The sequence below is a fragment of the Eschrichtius robustus genome, chromosome 2, assembly GCF_028021215.1.
Source record: "Eschrichtius robustus isolate mEscRob2 chromosome 2, mEscRob2.pri, whole genome shotgun sequence".
Taxonomy (NCBI): Eukaryota; Metazoa; Chordata; class Mammalia; order Artiodactyla; family Eschrichtiidae; genus Eschrichtius; species Eschrichtius robustus.
In genome coordinates, this window is record NC_090825.1 from 8,747,336 (window position 1) to 8,772,413 (window position 25,078).

Sequence of the window (25,078 nt, forward strand, 5' to 3'; positions counted from 1 at the left end):
TGGACCTCCAGATACAAGATTAAAAACTGATCCATATCTCAACAGTTGTAAAAATTAACTCATGGATTACAGTCCTAAATGTTAAAACCGCAAACTATGTAACTTCTAGAAGAAGAAAAAGGGGAAAATACTCAACCTTGGGTTATAACCCCAAAAGCACAATCCATAGAAGAAAATTTTGATGAATTGGGCTTTATCAAAATTGAGACCGTCTGCTCTTTGAAATACAATGTTTAGAGAGCAAAAAAGACAAGCCATGGAGTTGCAGAAAATATTTACAAAACATTTCTGATAAAGAAAATGCATTCGGAATTAAAAAGTCTCTAAACTCAGTAGTGAGAAAACCTATTTGCCCATTTTAAAAATGGGCAAAATATTTAACATACTTCACTGAAGAGGATATATATATGGCAAATTACATGAGAAGATGGTCAACAGAATTAGCCATAAGTAAAATGCAAATTAAAACCACAATGAGATACCCGTTCATACCCATTAGAATGGCTAAAACTAAAAATACCATAGCACGTGGTGGTGAGGATGTGGAGGAACTGGAACTCGCATACCCCGCTGGAGGGAATGTAAAATGGCACAACTACTTTGGGAAACAGCTGGGCGGTTCTTAAAAGGTTAAAATCTGTTTACTTACCACTCCTAGTTCTTTACCGAAAGAAAACGTGTAAACGTGTAAGTCCGTATGAAGACTTAAACACGTGCTTGTTCATAGTAGCTTTATTCGTACTAACCCAAAGCTGGAAACAATCCTCGTGCCCGTCAACTGATGAATGGATAAATGATTATCCATATAATGAGATACTGCTCAGCAACAGAAAGCAATTCACTATCCGTATATACAGCTTGGACAAATCTCAAAATGATGCTGAGTGGAAGTAAACTGAAAGTGTACTGTGTGCTTTTCATTTATATAGAATTCTAGAAAATACAAAGTAACCTACAGCAATCTAGAAAGCGTATCAGTGCGGGTAGGGGTTGGCAAGGAGGGACGTGGGGGGATTTCACAGGCATGTGAAGAGACGGGGCGGGGAGGACGCATGTGTGTGACGGATGTGTTCACTATCTTGATGGAGCTCTGGTTTGAAGTGTCAGGGTTTACCAAACTGTACAGTTTAAATTTGTGCAATTTACTGAATGTTAATTACACCTCAATTTTAAAAAGTAATATGTCCATACATTGTCTTTAACTGACCGTTTCACACCTTCTCTTCCTCAAAGTGCCACCTTCTCCACCTTCCTGACTTTTGGCTGATGATTTTTATTCCTATTTCACTTAGAAGATAGAAGCAATCAGAACAGAACTTTTCACAAGTTCACACCCTCTGCCCCATCACCCCCTGTGTTTATTGTGCTCCAGGCAGCCTCCCCTTTTCCACAACAGGTCAAACCTCAGGGCCTTTGCATATGCTGTTTGCCATGCCTTAATATTCTTCCTCCAAGCTCTCCCCAACCTCCTCGTTTCTATACTAAAATGTCTTTCTTAGGGAGGCTTATCTGAAATTGTAGCTACTTGGGCATTCCTGTCTCCTGCTATATTTTTCTCTTTCATATTAACGTACTGTACAGTTTACCTATCTTGTTTATATTTGCATGTTTTTCCTTCACTTGAATGTAAGCTCCAGAGATTGAAAAAAAAAAAAAAAAAAAAACGATTTGGGGATTACTACTGTATTCCAAAACAGTCCTGGGACATATTGGGCGTTCTATAAATATTGTTGGGTAAGTAAATGAATGAATCAGAATCAAAATAATGTATATATGGTTAAAATAAAACCTGAAAGCCATCCACCAGAGGTGAGCACTGTCAGCTTGGTGTTTGCGTCCAGACTGTGCTCTGCATTAAGCATTCGTTCACTGATGCTCTTATCAACACGGGTGGTACGTGCCCTGGGCTGCTCTGCAGGGGGCTTCTTTGACTTTATATTTCTGAGCATCTTTTTATGTCAGTACATAAGTAGCTATCCCATTTAAAACTTTTAGCTGTATTGTATTCCATTGTGTGGATAAGATTATGATTAAAGTTTTCTGAAAGGCAATTGGTTAACCCATTTTATTACATGCTACAGTAAACATTTTTGTCCATATTACTTTACTAGTATTTCTGTAGGATAAATTCCTAGAAGTAAGACTGCTAAATCATCAAACATATTTAAAGTGCCAAATTGCCCCCAAATGTAATAATTAACACTCCTCTCATCAGTGTATGAGATTCCTCGTTTTCCCATATCGTCATCAACATTAAATAGTGCCCATTTTCAGTTTTGCTAATGCTGTTAATTTGGAAACGTGTGTGTCTTCATTTGGTAGGCAAGTTGCCCACTAGAGAAGTTGTGTTTGGGGCTTGATACCTCTAGGGAAGGAAGGAGGGCTTGTCACTGGCCCCTCCTGGAGACAGCTCATTCTAGTACTTCACCTTCGTTGTCTAGAGGTGAGCAAGGGGAGGTGGGTCTCAGGGCCTGTTTCATTCAGTGTGGGTGTGAAGGGCAGCTGCAGCAGCCAGCCAGGAGACCCCTAAACTAGGTAGGATTCACACGTACGCTGCCCTGGTCAGCATCCACCAGAATGGAACAGTTTCTCCTACCCTTGGACCCAAAACTATTGTATCGGAAAAGGTAGCTTATTTTCTCCTAGACCCAATTAGATTGGCTCAACCGTCCTATCTTACTTTGGAAAACAAGTTAAACAGAATCTTCTTTTAGCTGGAAACTGCCCACTGTCTAAACTCTTAAGTGGCTTTTGAACTGCCAACTGAAGAATGAGTTCACTAAGTGGTGCCGATTGGGCCACGGGAGCAGCGCGTGCGAAGGCGTCGAGGTCAGACACGCCTAGGACAGACGGACAGGGGCGTGTGCAGGATGAAGGAAGCAGTCTGGGAAGGCAGGGCCCAGATTCCTTCAGGGAGGCCCGTGCTGCGCGCAGACCAGCCTCCAGGACTTTAACGGCTTCCTACCTTGGAGGACACGAGGCATCTCGTTCCAGAGCTTCACGGAGGCCGCGCAAAGGAAACGGGGGGGGGGGGGGGTCCTTTGTGAATTCGCCGCTCACATTTGGCAGTCGATCAAAAGGCCCTTTCCTAACGGAAATGTTCCACTCGTGCAGCTGTGAGCTATCTGTTCATGCAAAGGGGGCGCCGAAGCCACACTGCTCAGGCGCGTTCGGCCCCCTCCTCCAGCACCGGCCAGAGGCCGGCTTCGGCTCGGGGCCTGTGCGCGTGCGCGACGCCAGAGGGGCGGGGCCCGCGCGTGTCTCGGTTGCCTGGATACCGCCGCGAAGCAGTAGCGGCGGCTTGCGCGCCAGTTGCCGGGTCGCGGCCGTTGCTAGAACTGGCGGTCGGTCCTCATTTTCCGAGGAGCCCGAGGAGGAGCGGGTAAGAGCACTCGTCGGCCATCCGCGCCTCACGAAGCCGGCCTCTCGGGCCAACCCCAAGCCTAAGCTTCCGGCCGGGCCCTGGCCCCGGCCCCACCCCAAACCCGGGGAGAGGCGGGCGGCCCGGCCTGGCCCCGTTTAAACCTGGAACCCCGACCTGGTTCGGGATCCCGGACCTCGGTCCCGCCCCAGACCCCTGTCCCCGGCCAGGCTCCAAACTCGGGACCCGGGACCCCGGCCCCTGAGCCCCGTGGCCGCCGCGTCTCCCCCGCGCCCCAGGCTGACCAACCCGCCCTTTCTCGCTCCGCAGCACACCTTGATTCTTCCCAGCTTGGTCCTGGTCTGCGGAGAGCGATGCCGCTTCCCGACACCATGTTCTGCGCGCAGCAGATCCACATTCCCCCGGAACTGCCGGACATCCTGAAGCAGTTCACCAAGGCTGCGATCCGCACCCAGCCCGCCGACGTGCTGCAGTGGTCCGCGGGGTAAGCGCCCCAGGGCCAGCGCCTGGGAGAGCCGGCCCGTCCCCGTGCCCAGTCGTGCCTAGTGAACCCTCCTTCCTGGACCAGTGGTCCAACGCTCGGGACACTCAGGGTACCGGCAAGACTTTCACTTTAGCATTGGTGGTATCTACACCGAAGTATCTATCTAGGAAACATCATGGTTTATTGACCACGAGACCAGAAATTACTGCAAAATGCTCATTTATCTACAAAGCAATGACAGCTCCATTGTTGGAGAGCGGTATTTATGCAGGTAGACTAAAATTTATAAAGCAGTTACCCCGGGTAAAAGTTCCTGCCTTGTGTTATAAAGTCAAACTATCACAGTTTCTTTATTTGTGAAATGATTTTTTACAAGGAGGAATCTTATGATTATGTTCCTTGTCTTCAGAGAATCCTCCAGGATTAGGTACCTGTTGAGTTTATTGGAACCAGAAGGACCGGTTCATGTTGGGGTAGCCATCCCAAGGCTGCTATAAGGTTAAACTCTGCCCAGCTTAGTTCACAACACATGAGCCTTTGCAGTTTCTTGCAGCAAACATTCTAACCATTTCCAGGAACAGACATTAATACTTTAAAAGTCACAACTCAACAGACCTTAGAACCATTAAAATAAACCCTGTTGATTTCATAGGAAAGCTCTTTGTCCTTTTTCAGTAAACAGATTCAGACTCGGAAACTCAATTTTGTGGTGCCAAGAATCAGTATAAATTTAACTTAATTTTTTTTTAGTAACTAGCGTGTCAAATTTTGCTGACCTTCCCTAAACCGTATGATCAAAGTGAATTCGTTTCCTATGACTGCTGTTAACAGATAACCACCAAACATGTTGGCTTAAAACAAGAAACGTTTATTCTCTTACAGTTCTGGAAGCCAAAAGTCCAAAATCAGTTTCCCCAGGCTACAGTCAAGATACTGGTGGGACTTTGCTCTCTCTGGAGGCTCTAGGGAGAGTCTGATCCCTCCCCTTGCCTTTTCCAGCTTCTAGAGCTGCATTCCTTGCATTGTTTGGCTCATGGCATACCTCCATCGCCAGTACTGTGGCATCCTCACATCTACCTCTGCCTCCCTCTTCTAGGGACACTTGTGATTGCATTTAGGAACCATCCAGATAATCTAGGATGATTTTCCCATCTCAAAATCCTCACTCACATCTGCAAACTCCCTGTTACCGTGTAAAAGAAGATCCACAGCTTCCAGGATTTAGGACCAGGATATCTTTGGGGCCCTTATTGCACCTACCACAAGAGGCTACTGGTTAATCCAGCACTTTGCCTTCTGACAAATGCTTCTGTCTATTGCTTCTGAAAGACTCTCTCAAGGTTCTTGCCCAAAATTGTGGCCTCTAGTATTAACCATTGTTCAAGCCTAAATAAGAGATATAACTGATTCATAAGAGTTTGTTTGTTCTCTATCAAACAGTCCAAGATTTAATCTTTTTTTTTTTCTTGGAACATTATGTTTGGTAACACTTTAGAGACAACTATTTTAAGCTTCACTTTAATTTAAAAGGCTTAATCAAGAAATTTCTGAATGTTCCATGCAGCTAATTTCTCTTAAGAGCAGTTTTGGAGTTTAGGAGAAAAAGCAAGCATTAGCCATGTGTCCCAACTCTCTCAGAACAGAATCTGTTAGGGAGAGATGTCATTCAGAAGAGGGTGAATTGGTCTTTGAAAGATTTTGTAGCGATTGGTGTTAAGACAAGGCAGAAGAGGAAACAGCATATAACACGAGGGCCACGACAGGAAGGGAAAAGCAGCGGAAAGCAAAGCAGAAAGCCAGGGTGCATCTGGAAGTGACTGCTGTGGAAGGTTCCAGCAGGCATTCAGGGGAGGGTTCTTCTCAAACGAGACTCACCCCCAGCCTCTGCCACGACGCAGCGGCTAATTGGCTGTACATAATTATGTCATTGAGTCCTGAAGGCTTGGGCTCACGTGCGCCTTATACTCAAGGGCATGTGACACAAGTTGGCCTGGCCACTCAGGCAGGCTTCCTCCGCCTCGGCTCTATTGCTGCTTTGGAGCGACAGCTCTTTGGGGGCTGTGGGGCTGTCCTGTGGATTAGAGGCTCCTTAGCGGCCTGCTGGCCTGCGCCCACCAGGTGCCGCAAGCACCATCCGCCCCAGCTTGTGGCAACAGGAGTGCCTCCAGATGCTGCCAGTGCCTTCCTGGGGAGGGGGCGCTGCTCTAGAGGCTGGGCCAAGCCTGGTGATTGGCTTGACGGGTGACGAGGAGTAAAGTCCGCGAAATCGTTGAAAACCCTGATTAGGAACAACATGGCAAAGTGAAGCACCCCCCGCAGCCTGGCCCTTTAGGTCTTCAGGTCCACGTTTGTCTAACTGCCTGCCTTGTAGCTTTCTCTCAGACTATTAAATTCACGAAATATGACTGGACTTGTCCTAAAAGCATGAAAACAAAGTCGAATTTGAGGTGTGGAGAGAGAAGAAGGGGATGAGATATAAAATTTCTGTTAGCCTAACAAATACCTATTTATCTACATTTTGTTACATCAGAGATGTTTCTATTTACTCATATCTTTTTAAAAAATTTTATTGGAGTAGAACTGATTTACAGTGTTGTGTTAGTTTCTGCTGTACAGCAAAGTGATTCAGTTCTACATATACATGTATGCATTCTTTTTCAGATTCTTTACCCATATAGGTTATTACAGAATATTGAGCAGAGTTCCCTGTGCTCTACAGTAGGTCCTTGTTGGTTATCTGTTTTACATAGAGTAGTGTGTATGTTCATCCCAAGCTCCTATTTTTTCTCCCCCCCATTTCCCCTTTGGTAACCATCATTACTCATATCTTTTAAATTATTACCTGTGGCCTTGGATGATTTAGTGTTTTGTTTTCCTGGATATGTCATTTCTTTGATGGAGGTAAAGTCATGGGGGCAGCAAATGATGTGGCTTCAGCCGCCGGCCCCGGCTGACACGTGCCCAAGGGGAGTGAGTTTCGCAGAAGGACCCTGCCTGGCACCCTGCCCCCCTCCAGCCAGAGCCCAGGTGTACACCCCCTCCTGACTTGTTGCCCCAAACTGTCTCTGTGCCCCAGCTTATTCCCAATTTAAGCAGTAATATCCGTGTCCCAGAAAGGAACAATTAAGGGAGAAAATACTAAAAAACAAAACAAACAAAAAAAACCAGACAGGAAAAGTGAAGGGTAGGGGGAGGTTGGCACCTGACTTAGCCAAACAGTGATTTCCCTGCTCCGGGCGCCTTAGAGCTGAATAGGCGCAGAGATGCTTGAAATCAAGCCCCTCAAAAAGCAGGGCCAAGCCCCCCAACTGTCAAAGGGGCATGATGGACCATGACCTTGCACTCGGGTCATGTGGGGCCCTGACTTCCACCTCCTCCGGCAGTCTCAGGACTCTGATGGTGTTCGCTGAATAAGTGTAGCACCTGTTACGGGAGCCCCAGGAGCGCCGGGGGCGGGGCCCTGAGACCGGGGCTGCCATTGTCCACGCTGTGCAGACAGAGAAACTGAGGCACGGGTGGAGGTGACGTCGGAGAGCTGAGTGTTGGGGCCGGGACAGGAGCTGGGCCAGGGGACCCAGCTCTGTCCTCCCTCATCACTGTCGCCCTCTGGGTTCATTGACAGAAGGGCATGAATTCAGGGGCTGGTTGTGTGCTGATGAGCCTTCAGAGATGTCTGTCGTTGTTAGGTATTTTTCAGCTTTGTCAAGAGGAGATCCACTTCCTGTAAAAGACAGAATCGAAATGCCCATGGCCACTCAGAAAACAGACACAGGCCTGACTCAAGGACTCCTTAAAGTTTTGCACAAGCAGGTATAAGAGTTTGCTATCAGTCAGCTGAACTTGAGATAGATAAAGCGCCGCAGAAAGCTCCACGATCGTCCATGCAAGCCCTGCCTTCCCTGCAGTAAACCTTCAAGGTTTATTCAAAGAAGGAATCTTGGATTCAGGGCCTTTCTCTGGTTTAAAGAACCCAAGATAGCTATTCATGATTATATAGAAATATAATTTCTTTTTAAATACCGAATTAAGATGCAGGAGGCTGCTAGACTAAAAAAAAAGATCTGAAAATACGAAATTTTAGACATGGGAGTTGCAAAGATCCTTCTTGAAATATGTGTTTATAAAAACTATGCTAACGTGATAATCCGCCACCTTCTTCATCTGAAAGACAGATTGCCCTCGGGCGTCAGGCTTCCAGCCCTCCTGAGAGCCCTTGAGACCCACCATCTCACTTGGAAAGTTCATAGAAAGTGTATTTTATCTGAATGATTGGCTGTGTTGCTAAAAACAACATCAGTGGTATAACCCTGAGTTTTAAAGCGACTCGTCCCCATTATACATCTCGAAGTCCTGTGTTCCTGTTCGGCGTGCGGTGACTTCTGGAGACGAGATTTTCCCATTTTAGTTTTTCTAGATTTTCCCATGTCTAGTTTAAGGGAAAACGAATAACCACGGCAAGGGGTAGTTTGGGAAAAGACACGCTAAAGTTGCTCAAACCTCTTTCACGCAGAATATTGCTAGCAGATCACAGGAGTTACCAATTTTCATAAAGTTGTCTAAAAGTAGAAGGAATAAATTTATTTTCAGTGTTGAGATTTACCCCATTTAACTGTTAGCATGTTTCAGGGTTGGATTTTATTTGATTTATTGAAGTTTTATTTGTATTGTGAAGTATTTCAGGCAGACAATAGAGAAGCATGCACCCCATGTCTGTGTGCCCATTTTATTAAGTCATAACATTATGCCATGTTTGTTTCCCAGTCCTTTTTTCTCTTGAGAAGTAACTTGTTGCCAGTCTCTAGTTCCCAGCCCCCTTTTCTGCCTGTGCACCCCCTGTCCCCAGACACACACATCCCCCCCTCCCCTCCCCAGGGCTAATGGTGCAGTGAATTCAGAGTTCATCTTTGAAAGGGGATGGGTGCTCTGTTTAAGTCTTCAACAGCGTTATATTACTTCTTGGGGCTTTTAAACTTACGTAGATTGTGTCATGCTGTGTTTTCTAAACAGTGTAGCCACAAGGAATATGTGGAATTAGCAGATCTTGAGCAGAAATGGAAAAATCTGTGCCTGCCAGTAGAAAAATTCAGAGCTCTCTTGCAGTTGGATCCTTGTGAAAACAAAATCGAGGGGATAAAATTTTTAGCGCTTGGATGCAGCATGCTTGGTGGGGTACGTACCTATAAATAGCATATTAATAATTCTGTGTGATCATAGGCCTGGCTTAAAAATAATTTAGGTGTTTCAGTAACTGAAGGAACACTTTCATTACTTTAGTAATCTTGTCTTAGAAAGGCAATTTTGTTCAGATGTTTATTGTATTTTAGGCTTATAGTTACTTTAGTCTACAGAAGTTAAGTACTTATGAATGCCTCAATTTAAAAGATGTTAACAGTAGACAAACCATATAGATACTGTTAAAATGTGTTTAGTTTTTAGAAGAGAATGCATCAGTGACTTTTATTAAACTACATGTCACTTGGTAAATGATAATATCTGTTTCCCTCATCCGTGCAAAGAGGCATACAATTATTTTCTATTTTAGTTAAAATCTGTTATTAGTAACTAATACTGTAGATACCTTGCTGATGTTAAAAAGTATAACTCATACAACTTAGGAGTGAAGACACAGGGAATTCCCTGGTGGTCCGGTGGTTAAGACTCCACACTTCCACTGCAGGGTGCATGGGTTTGATCCCTGGTTGGGGAACTATGATCATCCCACAAGCCAGGTGGCTCGGCAAAAAAAAAAAAAAAAAAAAAAAAAGACGAAGAAGAAAAAGGAATGAAGACACAGACGTTCCTCAAGTTTGTGAACTAAGGGAGGCGGGTGTGGTAGGGAGGGAGTGGAAGTCTAGAATCTCTCTTTAGCCCTAGTATTTGAGTCACCCTGTGAGACACAGGGGTCAAGTGCAGGGAAAGTCACCACTCTAAGTTTGTGAAGAAAGGGGTTGAGAAAAGAGAGCTAGCTCCCTTTACTGCAGAGACGAGCAAAGTTTGCTACCGTCTCCCTTCAGTCTTTGGACCCCAGAGCACGTAACTGGCTAACTCTTAGTCCTCACTTCATGGGGTGCCCTCATCTCGGGTCCACACATCAGCCTCCTCAATTCTGTTTTAACTTTTAAGAATTACTTTGTGTAACACTACCTCGCATGACCACTAACACAACTAACCACCTGCAACTAACCTCCAACCCGTCCTCCTGCCGCCCACACCTGAAGCATCAGCTCCCCTGATCTCACGCTTCCCATTGGTCCCATATGGACCCCAAGAAATACATCATTTAATTTTAGTTGGTTTTAACTTTACGTTGTTACTAATCTTCTGGAACTTTTTTTTCATTCCCAAGTAGATTTCTCTTTATTCATCTGCATCATTACAGAGGCTGTGGTTCATTCATCTCCTCTGCTTGTGTGAATATAGTGCAATTTACTGGTGCTGTTAATGGTCCCAGCGAGAACCTCTGAAACCCCAGTAAAGTCGGGTGTTAGGCTGGTTGCTCCCTTTTGCTGTGTACCTGCCCACAGGCGGTGTTTCTGGTCAGCCATAGAGAGAGCGGTCAGCCCTGGGCTGGACATCTCAGACCAAGTTCCCTCCTCTAGGCTCAGAGGCCACCGGGGAGAATCCCAGCGGGGTTTTATTGGAGGAAATTTTTTTAAAAATAAATTTATTTATTTTTGGCTCTGTTGGGTCTTCGTTGATGCACGCGGGCTTTCTCTAGTTGCAGTGATCGGGGGCTACTCTTCATTGTGGTGCGCAGGCTTCTCATGGCGGTGGCTTCTCTTGTTGCGGAGCATGGGCTCTAGGTGCACGGGCTTCAGTAGTTGTGGCACGCAGACTCAGTAGTTATGGCTCACGGGCTCAGTAGTTGTGGCACACGGGCTCAGTAGTTGTGACGCACGGGCTTAGTTGCTCTGCGGCATGTGGGATCTTCCCGGACCAGGGCTCGAACCCGTGTCCCCTGCACTGACAGGCGGATTCTCAACCACTGTGCCACCAGGGAAGCCCTATTGGAGGAAATTTTATGTTGCTTCATCTGGAACTCTGGAAGCAAGATTTTAATAATATAAAATTAATAACTAATATTTGATTTTATGGTTTGCTCCTCTAAACGTAGTTGTGAAATTTAGATTTTTATAATGATGAGAAATTAGACTGTTTCATATTTGGGGATCCATCTTTGTAATTTCTACCTCCCTAATCGGGAGGATCAGCCACTAGATTTCAAACCAAACCAAGCCTGTTTTGCAAGGTAAGACCTCTTACCGTGTGTGGGGTGTGACACTAGATGGAGACATTTGTTAAGGATGGAGCTTCCTTTCTGAAGTGACTACTGGGGAAGGGACAGGGAAACAGCACTCGCGCTTCTCTATTTTTCCTATGACGTGTCACTTATCCCCGTCAGCCAGCGTGGGGCCCTGCCCTGTCCCCTGAGTAAGCCACCTCTGCCGGGAGTCTTTGCTGTTGGCCTTTGACTCTCTCCTGGTGCCAGTGGCCCCCTTCTCACTGTGGAAAGCGGGGAACCTTTCATACTTTCATATCCAGGCGAAGTTCACAGCCTGAGGTGCCAGCTCTGCCCTGGCCTGCCCACCGCCCCCCCCCACCCCAAGTGCAGGGCTAACAGCCGTGCTCTGGGTCCACGGGGGCCAGGAGGAGACAGGCCCAAGGCGACACTTGCTTTGTTGATGCACCGAGTGCCCGCGTTGGCGGGGTAGCTTGGAGATGCCCCCGGAGCACAGTGCTGTGACTTCTGGGAGACGCTTCTTCATGTAGTTTGGCATCTTAGCATTTGTCTTTATGCTTAAAGAAGAAAACCTTCAAAAAGGAGCAGATGAAGAAGTGAAGCGAGATGAGGAGGAGGAGTTTCTTGTGGATCACGGCTGTCCACCTCGTCGCACATAGGATTGCTGTGAAATTGGACTCTGGTCGCCGTGCCTGGACGTGTCGTCGCGACTCCTGCTGCCCCGTCCACTCCACGGCGTCTCACGGCTTGTGGCTCTTCCGTTGGTCTTCAGAGCCACTCTACTCAGATGAACCGAGTTCTCTGCAAAGACTGGAACGCCAGGTGTCTGAGCCACACGCGTCGTTCGCCCTTCGTTCCTTCCACGGACGTTTGTCGGTGTGGCTTCGTGGGGGCCTCGCCCTGAGTGCTGAGCATCCCGACACCCCCTGCCCCTGGAGGGACGTCTGGTACATCCTCGAAGCCCCGAGCGCTGCTCTGGGTCTCACATCGAAGCCTCAAACGGGGTGGGGGAGCGTCGGGGGCTGGCCGTGTCTGTGGGCGCCTCTCCCAGGGTGCTAGTGCTTGCCGGGCGAAGCGAAAACAAGTCTGTGTTGTGACCTTCACCTTAGGTTTCTGCAGCCCCATCAGTGATCCTAAGCGGTAAAGAGGTGGATCAACATTTTTCGTCTGTTTTTTTAAGTATGGAGATCTGTTTTGTAATGTAAAAACGTTGTGGCCTGAGTCCCCCTTGCACCCACACACGACTGACAAAGCCCGTAAGGACAGACTACCCACCTGCCTCTGGTTCGGGTTTGAAAAGCCTTTGCACTTCATCATTCACGAGAGCGTCCCTCCGTGTGTACAGCTGCAGACATACGCGCGTGTCATGTAATTTCCCATCAGAACGTACTGCTTACGAACGGCCAGCGTCGCCAGGGTTCTCACCACGTGCGGGAATGTTCGGAGCCCTTTGTCTGTTTTCTCTTTAGTCCTCCCAGCGGCCCTTGGAGGAGAGTCCTGTTCTCCGAATTGCAGGGTGGCGAGCTGTGGGGAGAGGCTCGGCGCCGCAGGTGGAGGTGGTCGGGCAGGATTCGGACTCAGACCACGGGCTCCGGAGATGCCGCTACCGGTAGACGCGGGGGACGGAGGGGCCCCTGAGGACGCCCCTGTCGCCCGGGGAGTGCGCCGCCCTCAGGCTGGGACACCACGTCAGAGTAACAACTCCTAGGCCTTCCCACTGATACCGTTTTATATCCTCACGTGATCCGCACCCCAAAAATCTTTGTGTCAGCCTCCCAACAGCTCCGGCTCTGGAGATCTCAGACCGGCACCCGCGCCCAGCTGGAGTCCGGTCGCTCTGCCTGCACGTGCCGGAGCGACTTCTGCTGCCCCGTCCACAGCACGGCGTCTACTCCGCCCGTTGGGTCTGGTGTCTGTGACCCGTCGAGATGCCCTGTGTGCTGCAGGCAGCACCTGGCTCGCTCCCGGCCGCTCTCCCCGGGGCCCCCCCGTTCAGGTTCCCGCTGGGCCTCTCGAGCCCATTCTGAGATGCCCACCCCTGCGGCCAGTGCAGAGATGTGGCCCTGACGAGAGTGCAGGCGTCCAGCCGCAGGCATGTTTAGTAACTGCCTCTGCTGACGAGGCAGCTGATCGTGGGCCCCCGGGCTCACTGCCCCCCAGGCTGAGCGTCTCCTCTGTGGGGAAGGGGGTTGGGGTCGGCGGATGCTGGGCCTGGTAGCCCCTCCGTCCCTTCATCCTGATGGACTGGTTTCACTCCAGCACCATGTCCGGCCAACCGGAGAATGTGTGTCTCCCTCCCGCACCGGCCATAAGCCCCAGGACCACGTTGTGAATTAGGAAAGCTGCGAGGATAAGGAAACGAAAAGGGTCACAGGCGTTTTATTCTTTGGTTTTTTTTACATCTTCATTGGAGTATAATTGCTTTACAATGGTGTGTTAGTTTCTGCTGTATAACAAAGTGAATCAGCTATACATATACATATATCCCCATGTCCCCTCCCTCTTGCGTCTCCCTCCCACCCTCCCTATCCCACCCCTCAAGGTGGTCTCAAAGCACCGAGCTGATCTCCCTGTGCTATGCAGCTGCTTCCCACTAGCTATCTATTTTACATTTGGTAGTGTATATATGTCCATGCCACTCTCTCGTTTCGTCCCAGCTTACCCTTCGCACTCCCCGTGTCCTCAAGTTCATTCTCTACGTCTGTGTCTTTATTCCTGTCCTGCCCCTAGGTTCTTCAGAACCATTTTTTTTTCAGATTCCATATATATATGTGTTAGCATATGGTATTTGTTTTTCTCTTTCTGACTTACTTCACTCTGTATGACAGACTCTTGATCCATCCACCTCACTACAAATAATCCAATTTCGTTTCTTTTTGTGGCCGAGTAATATTCCATTGTATATATGTGCCACATCTTCTTTATCCATTCATCTGTCGATGGACACTCATGTTGCTTCCATGTCCTGGCTATTGTAAATAGGGCTGCAATGAATATTGTGGTACATGACTCTTTTTGAATTATGGTTTTCTCAGGGTATATGCCCAGTAGTGGGATTGCTGGGTCATATGGCAGTTCTATTTTTAGTTTTTTAAGGAACCTCCATACTGTTTTCCATAGTGGCTGTATCAATTTACATTCCCACCAACAGTGCAAGAGGGTTCCCTTTTCTCCACACTCTCTCCAGCATTTATTGTTTGTAGATTTTTTGATGATGTGGCCATTCCGACCGGTGTGAGGTGATACCTCATTGTAGTTTTGATTTGCATTTCTCTAATGATTAGTGATGTTGAGCGTCCTTTCATGTGTTTGTTGGCAATCTGTATATCTTCTTTAGAGAAATGTCTATTTAGGTCTTCTGCCCATTTTTGGATTGGGTTGTTTGTTTTTTTGATATTGAGCTCATGAGCTGCTTGTATATTTTAGAGATTAATCCTTTGTCAGTTGCTTCATTTGCAAATATTTTCTCCCATTCTGAGGGTTGTCTTTTCCTCTCGTTTATGGTTTCCTTTGCTGTGCAAAAGCTTTTAAGTTTCCTTAGGTCCCATTTGTTTATTTTTCTTTTTATTTCCATTTCTCTAGGAGGTGGGTCAAAAAGGATCTTGCTGTGATTTATGTCATAGTGTTCTGCCTACGTTTTCCTCTAAGAGCTTTATAGTGTCTGGCCTTACATTTAGGTCTTTAATCCATTTTGAGTTTATTTTTGTGTATGGTGTTAGGGAGTGTTCTAATTTCATTCTTTTACATGTAGCTGTCCGGTTTTCCCAGCACCACTTATTGAAGAGGCTGTCTTTTCTCCACTGTATATTCTTGCCTCCTTTATCAAAGGTAAGGTGACCATATGTGTGTGGGTTTATCTCTGGGCTTTCTATCCTGCTCCATTGATCTATATTTCTGTTTTTGCTCCAGTACCATACTGTCTTGATTACTGTAGCTTTGTAGTGTAGTCTGAAGTCAGGGAGCCTGATTCCTCCACCTCTGTTTTTCTTTCTCAAGATTGCTTTGGCTATTCGGGGTCTTTTGTGTTTCCATACAAATTGTGAAATTTTTTGTTCTAGTTCTGTGAAAAATGCCAGTGGTAGTTTGATAGGGATTGCATTGAATCTGTAGATTGCTTTGGGTAGTATAGTCATTTTCACAATGTTGATTCTTCCAATCCAAGAATATGGTATATCTCTCCATCTGTTTGTGTTGTCTTTAATTTCTTTCATCAGTGTCTTATAGTTTTCTGCATACAGTTCTTTTGTCTCCCTAGGTAGGTTTATTCCTAGGTATTTTATTCTTTTTGTTGCTGTGGTAAATGGGAGTGTTTCCTTAATTTCTCTTTCAGATTTTTCATCATTAGTGTATAGGAATGCAGGAGATTTCTGTGCATTAATTTTGTGTTTTTGTATCCTGCTACTTTACCAAATTCATTGATTAGCTCTAGTAGTTTTCTGGTGGCATCTTTAGGGTTCTCTACGTATAGTATCAAGTCATCTGCAAAGAGTGACAGCTTTACTTCTTCTTTTCTGATTTGGATTCCTTTTATTTCTTTTTCATCTCTGATTGCTGTGGCTAAAACTTCCAAAACTATGTTGCATAATAGTGGTGAGAGTGGGCAACCTTGTCTTGTTCCCGATCTTAGTGGAAATGGTTTCAGTTTTTCACCATTGAGAATGATGTTGGCTGTGGGTTTGTTATAAAAGGCCTTTATTATGTTGAGGTAAGTTCCCTCTGTGCCTCCTTTCTGGAGAGTTTTTATCATAAATGGGTGTTGAATTTTGTTGAAAGCTTTTTCTGCATCTATTGAGATGATCATATGGTTTTTATCCTTCAATTTGTTAATATGGTGTATCACATTGATTGATTTGCATCTACTGAAGAATCCTTGCATTCCTGGGGTAAACGCCACTTGATCATGGTGTATGATCCTTTTAATGTGCTGCTGGATTCTGTTTGCTAGTATTTGGTTGAGGGTTTTTGCATCTACGTTCATCAGTGATATTGGCCTGTGGTTTTCTTTTTTTGTAACATCTTTGTCTGGTTTTGGTATCAGGGTGATGGTGGCCTCGTAGAATGAGTTTGGGAGTGTCTCTCCCTCTGCTATATTTTGGAAGATTTTGAGAAGGATAGGTGTTAGCTCTTCTCTAAATGTTTGATAGAATTCACCTGTGAGGCCATCTGGCCCTGGGCTTTTGTTTGTTGGAAGATTTTTTTTTTTTTTAATAAATTTATTTATTTATTTATTTTTATTTTTGGCTGCGTTGGGTTTTCGTTTCTGTGCGAGGGCTTTCTCCAGTTGCGGCGAGCGGGGGCCACTCTTCATCGCGGTGCCCGGGCCTCTCACTATCGCGGCCTCTCTTGTTGCGGAGCACAGGCTCCAGACGTGCAGGCTCAGTAGTTGTGGCTCACGGGCCCAGTTGCTCCGCAGCATGTGGGATCTTCCCAGACTAGGGCTCGAACCCGTGTCCCCTGCATTGGCAGGCAGATTCTCAACCACTGCGCCACCAGGGAAGCCCTGTTGGAAGATTTTTAATCACAGTTTCAATTTCAGTGTTGTGATTTGTCTGTTTATATTTTCTATTACTTCCTGGTTCAATCTCAGGAGGTTGTGCTTTTCTAAGAATGTGTCCATTTCTTCCAGGTTGTCCATTTTATTGGCATAGAGTTGCTTGTGGTAATCTCTCATGATCCTCTGTATTTCTGCAGTGTCAGTTGTTACTTCTCCTTTTTCATTTTAATTCTGTGTCTCAGGCTTTTTAAAACTGAGATTTGGAGTCAGTGCCGCTGTGCGACCCTGAGCTCAGGCCACAGGGCGGGAGAGAGACCCCCACGGTCCTGACTGTATTCAAAGGGTCAGTCAGGATATTGTCCACATTGCTATTTTCCTGCAGCTAAAAGGGACGTGGTGGGAGCTGTGAGGTGGCTCATGGTGTCGTCACGAGAGCAGCTGTAATTCTGAAACTGGAAAAACCCACGGAACTGGTGCTGGAGATGTTCAGGAGGCCGCAGCGCCTGTGTTTCTCACGCGTCTCCACTTGGATTTGAGATCCGGCTCAGGCGTGCACGCTGGGCTGCGGACACTGTAGCCACGTCCTCCTGGACGAATTTCCAACCAGAGAATAATGGGCAGGCGGTTGGAGAAGGGGGCGCTGGCCAGGGAGGGGTCTGTCCTTGTGGCTGGTGAGCAAGTAGCCTGACAACCCACCACCCTTGGAAGTGAGAAATCTGTTGTAGGAAACAGAGTCTCCAAACCAGGCAAGGTGCCTCATGAATCCTTTTGGGTGTAAAAATTGCTGCAAATCTTTTTGTCAGAAACGTCAACACTGGTAATGTCATCTCGCCTTTGCAGAGGGAAGTGATGGCAGAACACTTTGATGTGTTTTTTCCTTAAATAGCTCTTCCTCGGAAGCGCTGGAACGTCAGTCACCCAGCGCTCCTGTGCAGGCTCCTCGCCAGCTGCCTCCCCCCACCGCCCCAGGCCCCGCGGTCCCACCCTCGTGACGACTGCCCCCCGCCGTGTGGGCTAAAACAGCAGCATCTAATGTAGCAACGCGTCCCTGAGACGTTTCAAGCAAGGAGCCAGTAAAATACACAATTTTGTTTTCACCAAGTCCTCCCTCGGGACAGCCTTTTGGGGGCCCGGCGTGGGCAGTGGTCCTTGGAGAAATGAATGCCATCATTTTTCTAACTAGAGCATCGTTCTGCCCGGCAGAGCTGGGCTAATGTCAGGACTGCACCATTGCCCCACCCCCACCCCGATGCATTCTGTCTCAGCAGGGCCATCGGTCAGGGTGGGGCATGGCTGGTAGCTTTGCAGATGCCCCGAGTGCCAGCTGATGGCAGTGGGGGAGATGTGCTCCTATGGTCCAGCCGAACACCTGGAATCCAGGCACGTGTAAGCCCTGTCACTCGCTCCCAGAGCCAGCCCAGTGACTGTTGTCGGTGGTGGAATGTGGTGGTCACAGCCGAGCCCAGGAGGTCGGCTGCCTGCATCCCGTCCCAGCTGGCTTACCTGGGACAAGTTACTCAGCCTTTCTGGGCCCCCTTGGCCTCATCTCACGAGGTTACCGTGACGAGTAAATGAGATGCCAAGTCAGGCTCTCAGAGGGTCCCTGGAACATGAAGGGTGCCAGCCATTCGCAACTTCTGTGCGAGAACCTCATTTCGGTCCCCCTGCCTTTCCCCTCCCGCTGCCGGAAGCACACGTGATTTTTCTCTGATATTGACCATGAGAACCTGGTCCAGCTCCTGGCGCTCGAAGAAGCAAGCTGCTGTGTTGTAAGAGGACCTCAGGGAGACCCCCGTGTCGGGAACTGCAGGCAGCCTTTCAGAGCTCAGGGGGGTCTCCGGCCAACAGACGGCAAGAGGCCAGCCCCCTTCCAGTCCTACAGCCCCAGAGAGTGAGATCCGCCCTTCCCTAAGGGCGGCCGCAAGTGGACCCCTCACCAGTCGAACCTCTGCATGAGAACCAAACCCTGGCTGCTACCTGATTGGAGCCTCACAGAGGGCCCGGCGAAGCAGTGCCGAGGCTTCTGACCCGCAGAAACTGAGAGAAAATGAATGTGTTGTTTAAAATTTACACAGAGCTGGCTCCAGCCATTTGCGTGTACTTCCCCCACAGTCACTGTTCTGGTCAAGCAGGTCTGCGTGCGACTTTCCCTAAACCTGCACCTTTCCCCTGGGGACTGTCCTCTGTAGCCATCCCACTGGTTTTTTCTTGCTCTTTCTCCTTGTGAGTGCAGCCCAGATTCACTCCCACGGGAGCTTCTCTGGAGGGTTCTCGTCTGTCTCCTAGGCTTGCTGTCTGAGCTCTGTCCTCCCGACAGGGGCAGCCGCTCGAAGTTAGCGCCACCAGGGACGTCCCAAGTCATTCGCATTTTTAAAAAAATTTTAAAAATTCTTTTAATGTTTTTCCCATTAGATTTTTTTCTATTAAGGTATAGTTGATTTACAGTGTTGTGTTAATTTCTGCTGTAAGAGTCATTCGCATTTAACATAAAATAAAATCTGGGGGCTTCCCTGGTGGCGCAGTGGTTGAGAATCCGCCTGCCAATGCAGGAGACGTGGGTTCAATCCTTGGTCTGGGAAGATCCCACATGCCGCACAGCAACTAAGCCCGTGCACTGCAAGTACTGAGCCTGCGCTCTAGAGCCCATGAGCCACAACTACTGAGCCTACGTGCCAAGAGCCCATGCTCTGCAATGAGAGAAGCCACCGCAATGAGAAGCCCGCGCACTGCAATGAAGAGTAGCCCCCGCTCGCCGCAACTAGAGGAAGCCTGTGCTCAGCAACGAAGACCCAATGCAGCCAAAAATAAATAAATAAAATAAATAACTCTATTTAAAAAATAAATACATAAAATAAAATCTGGGAATCAAATTTTTTTCAGGCCAATTACAATATATCCCAATCAACCCTTTTCTTTTTCTTTCTTAAGGCCATTATAAATTCCCCTAGTTCTTAATTCAGACCAAGAACGTACTTTTGAGAGAGCTTCTGTAAAATGTACTCAGGTGTTTATTCTGCTGCTGTCTTTCCTCTCAGTTTAGTGAATCCCGGTAGTAACCGTTTCTTCACCTGGTTTGTGGTGTTTCTAGTCATTGAACACTGCGATGAAGCACCTGTGTGAGATCCTGACCGCTGACCCCGAGGGGGGGCCTGCGCGCATCCCCTTTGAGACTTTCTCCTACGTCTACCGTTACCTGTCGGGACTCGACTCGGATATACCTGCATCGGACACGGAGTCCTACCTCTCCTCTCTGAAGGACAGCGTGTAAGTGCTCGCGGGCCCAGGAACGCAGGTGTCTCGGTGGCGGGACGACTTCCTTCTTCCCATGCTTCTCTGCTCTCATATAACGTGGTACCCGCGAATCCGGCCTTTCGTAGAAGGGAAGGCAGCACACGCTGTGCCCCGAGGTGTCACTTAGTGAAGCCGAGGATACCCGGGCCTCGGGACCCTGTGCCGGTCTCTGCAGACTTCAGAGGGAGACAGCTTATCCCGTCCTTAAGAAACACGTATCCAAAACGCATCTTGATTCTTAAACACGGGGTGTCACATGGTTTAAAACCGGGGCATGTTCAAAAAGTAAGAATTCATTTCTCTACAATGAAACACCGAATGGGTCCCTGCAGGTGGAGGGCGTGAGTGAGGAGCGACCCCGTGCCCTCCCCCGCCCCGTGCTGTGCTGCCTGTGTGTGTGGGGGGGGGGGGACGCGGGGGGAGGGCCGCCCCCTCCAAGGGGGGGACGCGGGGGGAGGGCCGCCCCTCTGAGGGTGGCGACGGTGCTGCTCTGGGCAAGCCGAGCGGGAGGAGGAGGCGCGTGATGAGAGCAGCTCCCCAGGCTGCCAGGCCTCCCGGTGCCACCTCTGTGCCGGGATGCAGTCAGGGGGTCAGATCACGAGAGAGCCAGGCCTGGGAGCTGGTGACGGTGACGGTGACAGCCCCGCCGCCTGGCCCCTGAGAGCCCACGCCCGGCAGGCCCATCACCACCTCCCAGGCTCGGTCCCCTCCTCCGTCCCCAACCGCCCACGTCTGGGCTGCCCCGGAGCCGACCTCTCGGCCCTCCCTGTCCCTCCCTCCAAACCCCTTCCTCCCCTCCCCCCTTCAGAAGCGCAGCCCCTTGAGGACCCCGCCACCGGACTGGGCCTCCAGACCCCGTCCTCCCATTTTTCTTCCCTCTTGTCCGTCATCCACCGACTTGGCAACCTCTCCCCTCCTCCTTGAAGCTGCGGCGCCTCTCCACGCACCCTCGGCCGGCCCCGCACTCTGGCCTCTCGGACCTCCATCTGGCGGCCGCGTTCCTTCGTCCTCCTGGGCCTCCCCGTCTCCCCAGACACCACGACTCCCTGGCCCTCTCCTCGCCCTTCCCAGGGGACTCTGCCCGCTGCCAGCGGTCGCCCCTCCCTGAGCCTCCTCTTTCCTGAGCCCTCCCCGCCCCGCACCGTGCCGCCCGCTCACCGATGACAAGCCCGAGGAGGGGGCCTGGCGTCCTGCTAAAGCCGTCTGACCTGGGGACCGTCCCCTGCTCCTGCTTCCTTCCCCATCAGGCCCCAGAGCGGCTCCCACTCACACACTGACCAGAGCGCTCCTGTCCCCCTCCCTCTGGCCAGCCTCCGAGCCCGGCCCTCCGTTCCCCTCTCCTGTCCCCTTCCCGCGGGGACCCCAGCCCGTCCTGGCACGCAGCCTCTGTCTGGCCTCTGACCTCCACACTCGGATGTCACAGCGCCCGCTCGCCCTCTCCTCGGCCGTGTAGGTGGGTCCGCTGCACACGTCAGGCTTATTAACTCGTCCCAACAGAACTCCACGTCCCCCCGGACCTTCCCCTCCGCAGTTCCGCTCCCCCGCTCGTGGACCGCGTCACCGTCCCCCGACTAGGTCAGGACAAGACGTGGGTGACCCTCGACGGAAGCCCCTTCCCCCGACCCCTCCCCCCGGGACCCGCTGCTACCCCTGGTTCTGGCCCCACCGGCCCTCCCGCCTGCACCTCCCCAGCTCGGCCGTTCCCCAGACGGCGGCCACCGTCCTCGGGAATGATGACTCGAGCCACGTCCCCGCCACGCCTTCCCGGCCTCTCGCCCGCCCGCAGGGGCTGATCCCTGCCCGCCCCGCCCCGCGTTTGCCTGCTGAGCGCTGCCTGTGCGTCGCTCCCGCCCGCGGCACTTCAGCCACGCGCCGCCCTGGGTTTGGAGAAGACAAAGCTCGCCCCGACTCCAGGCCTTTGCCCTGGTCTCAGACGCCCCGCCCATCTGCACGGCTGCCGAGGGTCCTCAGCTCGGCGAGGCCTCCCCTAAGGGGCTCTGCCCATAAGGCAGCACCTTCCGCCCCCGGTCCCTCCGTGAAGCCGTCTTCCGTGCTGTGCGTGGAGCACAGCCGTGCGGCGGGTTCAGCAGCCTGGGGTGGCGTCTGCACGCGGAGCGGTGCTGGGGGGGCATGGGTGGATGCACCCCACGGGTGGTGATGGAGGGACACGGGGCCCTCTAAGGAGTTCGGGTTATGTCTGGTGGCACTAGGGAGCCATAGAAGGTCTTAGGGAGCGTGGTGGTGAATTTTGGTTAGAAGACCCCTTGAGTAGCAGATGTAAGGAGACTAGCTAGGAGGCTTCTGCGAAGGTCCGGAAAAGAGCTGACAAAGGGAGAGGCTTTTTAGTGCTGCTTGGATTTGGTGGCTGACTGGAGGTGAGGAGTGAGGGGAGAGAGCCTTCCAGGACTGCCCAAGTGGCTCCCGCCCGAGTGGATGCTTGTGTCTCTCCCAGGAAGGACCCGGGGGCGGCAGGACTTGTGAGCTGATGGGCCTGTGGCGGGGTCGGGGCGGGGGGCCGCAGGGCGTGTCAGGGAGCCCAGACCCGGGCTGGGGTCCTCCCAGGGGGACGCCGGGCGTCCCAGTGTGAGGAGAGCACCAAGGGTGGGGCAGCGGGAGTCCAGCCTTTTTGAGGCGGGGGGCAGTGAGTAAGGGGGACCTGAAGCAGGAAGAGTGAAGCGGGGGAAGTGATGCTAGGAAAGGCTTGGGGTGGGGGGCGGGCAGTAAGGGGCCTTGTCCAGAGCGGCAGACCCCAAAGCTGTCCCTTACGCTGGCCACAGAGGCCACTGTGCCCCTGGCACCGGTGATTTCCGAGGAGTGATGGGGACAGAGGAGCTGAAGTGTGGCCGGGGTACAGCTCACACTCCCAGGAACGGGGAGGTTAGGCTCGACCTCCACAGGGAGGGGCTGAAGGTAAAAAGAAGGGCATTTAACTGCCGGCTGGGAGGTCGGGGTTTATAACCTGGTGTTTGAAATACAAAGACAGTAACCGGATTCCCCTGCTGCGGAGCAGAGGTTCGGCTCCCGGCAGCGGGGGTGGGGGGGTGGGGGGGCAACCGCCCCCAGGAGGGCAGGTGCTCAGGGAGATGGTCCACCCCCCATCCTCCCCGTCGCCAAGCGGCCACAGTGGGAGGCTCTCCCACAGGTGTGGTTCCCCTGGGCCCGTAAGAGGTGGTTCCTTTTTACGGTAAAATATGTTTTAGAACCACTAACTTGTGTTCCTTTTACTTTAAAATATGAGCTCTCAAGACAGTTCTCATTTTCCCACTGAGGTCGGAAATCAACATTGTTACAGTTCAGTGTTTTTACATCTACTAAGTTGCTAGTAGAAATTTACTAATGTTCACCATCTTTTATCTATAGATAAAAAGTCAAAAGATACACTGTTATCAGTGCCAAAGTTTCATAGACTTAAGACAGTCCTTTGAGTTTTACTGGACCAACGCTTAAAATAGAAAGATACTTTTGTAATACAAGTGACTAAAATTTGAGTTGTCAATAAAGAAAAAACTGCAAACATAGTACTGAGTTTTTCACCTAGAAAGATATGTGCGTTTTTTGTAAAAGAGAATAGAATGCTTTATTTTTAGAGGTAAGAATTACTGATTTGAGACCATGAATGATCAATTTTTTAAGGTAAAACTTATAAATTATACTGTATTCCATAAAAATTGTATTGTGTGCAGTAAGAGAGTACTAATAAGTGTCTTTATCTGTTTCCAATTTAGAGTCTCTAGAAAGAATGGCATGATAGGACTTTCAGATTTTCTTCGTCCTAAAGAGGAAAATTTAGAAAACCTCGAAAAGAAAACTCAGAAGACATAGGCCATTAATACAGAGAAGAACACATTTTAATGTCAAAATAGTGCTTTTTAAAACCTTGGCATCAAATACAACTTGTCATTAACCACATGCATATGTAGTGTGAGTTTTTCTTGTAATGGAATGTGACCAGTGCATCATGGGGCCCTATTTAATGATTATTCTTCACCGTGTTCTCCTAAGAACCTTAAATGCACAACATTCATAGCAGTGAAATGATCTGAGGAAAACAATGTTTGGATGCTGCAGAGTAGGGAGGGGAATGGGCAGTTTAAAATCAGCTGTATCTCTTCTTCTTTCAAAACTCCTCAGCATCCGGAAGGCAGATGCCCTCTGCTCCCTGGCGGCCACACCTAAGGCTCCCTGGGAGGAGAGTCTTCCGCTGAAGCTGGGTCTTCTCTGTAACAGGAGGGCCTGGAGGACTCACCGGCTGGAAGAGCATCCATGGCTGGGAAGCAAACTGGACCATCAACTTGGACCAGCACTTGGTCCACTGGACAGAGAGAAGCATTGAGATCCTTTATTTGCTTTCTTGATATAAAGTCTTCAAAATGACAGTGTCAATGAATACATCTCAGATTGTTTTTCTGAGAACTTGGGAATGGTTTGGCTTGTTGGCTCTCTGCAGATTTGTTACCATGCTAGCAAATTTCATCGGTGTTCAAAGACTTGTGAAAACCCAAAGTTAGGAGATGCAGTAGTTGTCTAAAGAAGTGTGTCATTTTTTGCACTGAAAGGTGTGAAGCATATTTTTCATCTGGACACTAAGCTACTGTATGTGAGATGATCTTTTTCCTGGACTTACAGTCACCCTTGCAGCGAACAGACGATATAGAGAGACTATTCGTAAAATTACAAGAAACTTTTCAGAGTTGGCATTTTAAGAGCTTTTGCAATTTTTGAGTTGCTTTAAACCTTCTCAAAGTTTGATTTCCCCAAAGAATTTAAGTATTTTTCTCCTTCTAATCATAAAGCCTCCATGCATGGGGTTAAGTGGAAAGACGCCTTAGGTTTTGTATGAGTGCAGTGGTAAGTCGTGTGGAGTGACCAGATGTGTGCAGGGGAAGTACTGCAGCAGGAAGGGGCATGCAAAGGAAGCGGTGTGCAAAGGAAGACACACAAACGGTGCTTGGACATCCCGTGCACCTGACACAGACCCGACAAAGGCGCAGAGGGTTTTGTGTTTTTTTAAGCCAGACAATCAGCCACCTCAGGAGGCACATGTGAGGCAAGAGAGCACAGGACATTTGCATGTGACAAAGAGAAGAGATGTTGGCCTGCTATCAGGGGACAGAAAAGGGACAACTTAATACGATGGATTCATAGCCGCTCCTCAGAGGGCACCACGAACGGATGGAGGACTTGGGA

At 49.3% G+C, this 25,078-nt stretch overlaps 1 protein-coding gene across 1 annotated transcript; it reads left to right on the plus strand.

The window, feature by feature from the left end:
- The first annotated feature begins 3,234 nt into the window (after positions 1 to 3,234).
- ROPN1L (rhophilin associated tail protein 1 like) lies at positions 3,235 to 23,800 on the plus strand. The gene is made up of 6 exons (XM_068535142.1): positions 3,235 to 3,382; positions 3,692 to 3,866; positions 7,553 to 7,676; positions 8,874 to 9,035; positions 19,689 to 19,864; positions 23,617 to 23,800. Exons 2-6 carry the CDS (start codon positions 3,736 to 3,738, stop codon positions 23,711 to 23,713), a joined length of 690 nt encoding a protein of 229 aa, XP_068391243.1. The 5' UTR covers positions 3,235 to 3,382; positions 3,692 to 3,735; the 3' UTR covers positions 23,714 to 23,800.
- Positions 23,801 to 25,078: the final 1,278 nt, after the last annotated feature.

Coding starts and splice junctions, on each gene's coding strand:
- ROPN1L (XM_068535142.1), top strand. CDS start 3,736: ATGCCGCTTCCCGACACCATGTTCTGCGCGCAGCAGATCCACATTCCC. Junction 3,867..7,552: donor GTGCTGCAGTGGTCCGCGGG/GTAAGCGCCCCA, acceptor TGTCGTTGTTAG/GTATTTTTCAGCTTTGTCAA. Junction 9,036..19,688: donor GATGCAGCATGCTTGGTGGG/GTACGTACCTAT, acceptor TGGTGTTTCTAG/TCATTGAACACTGCGATGAA.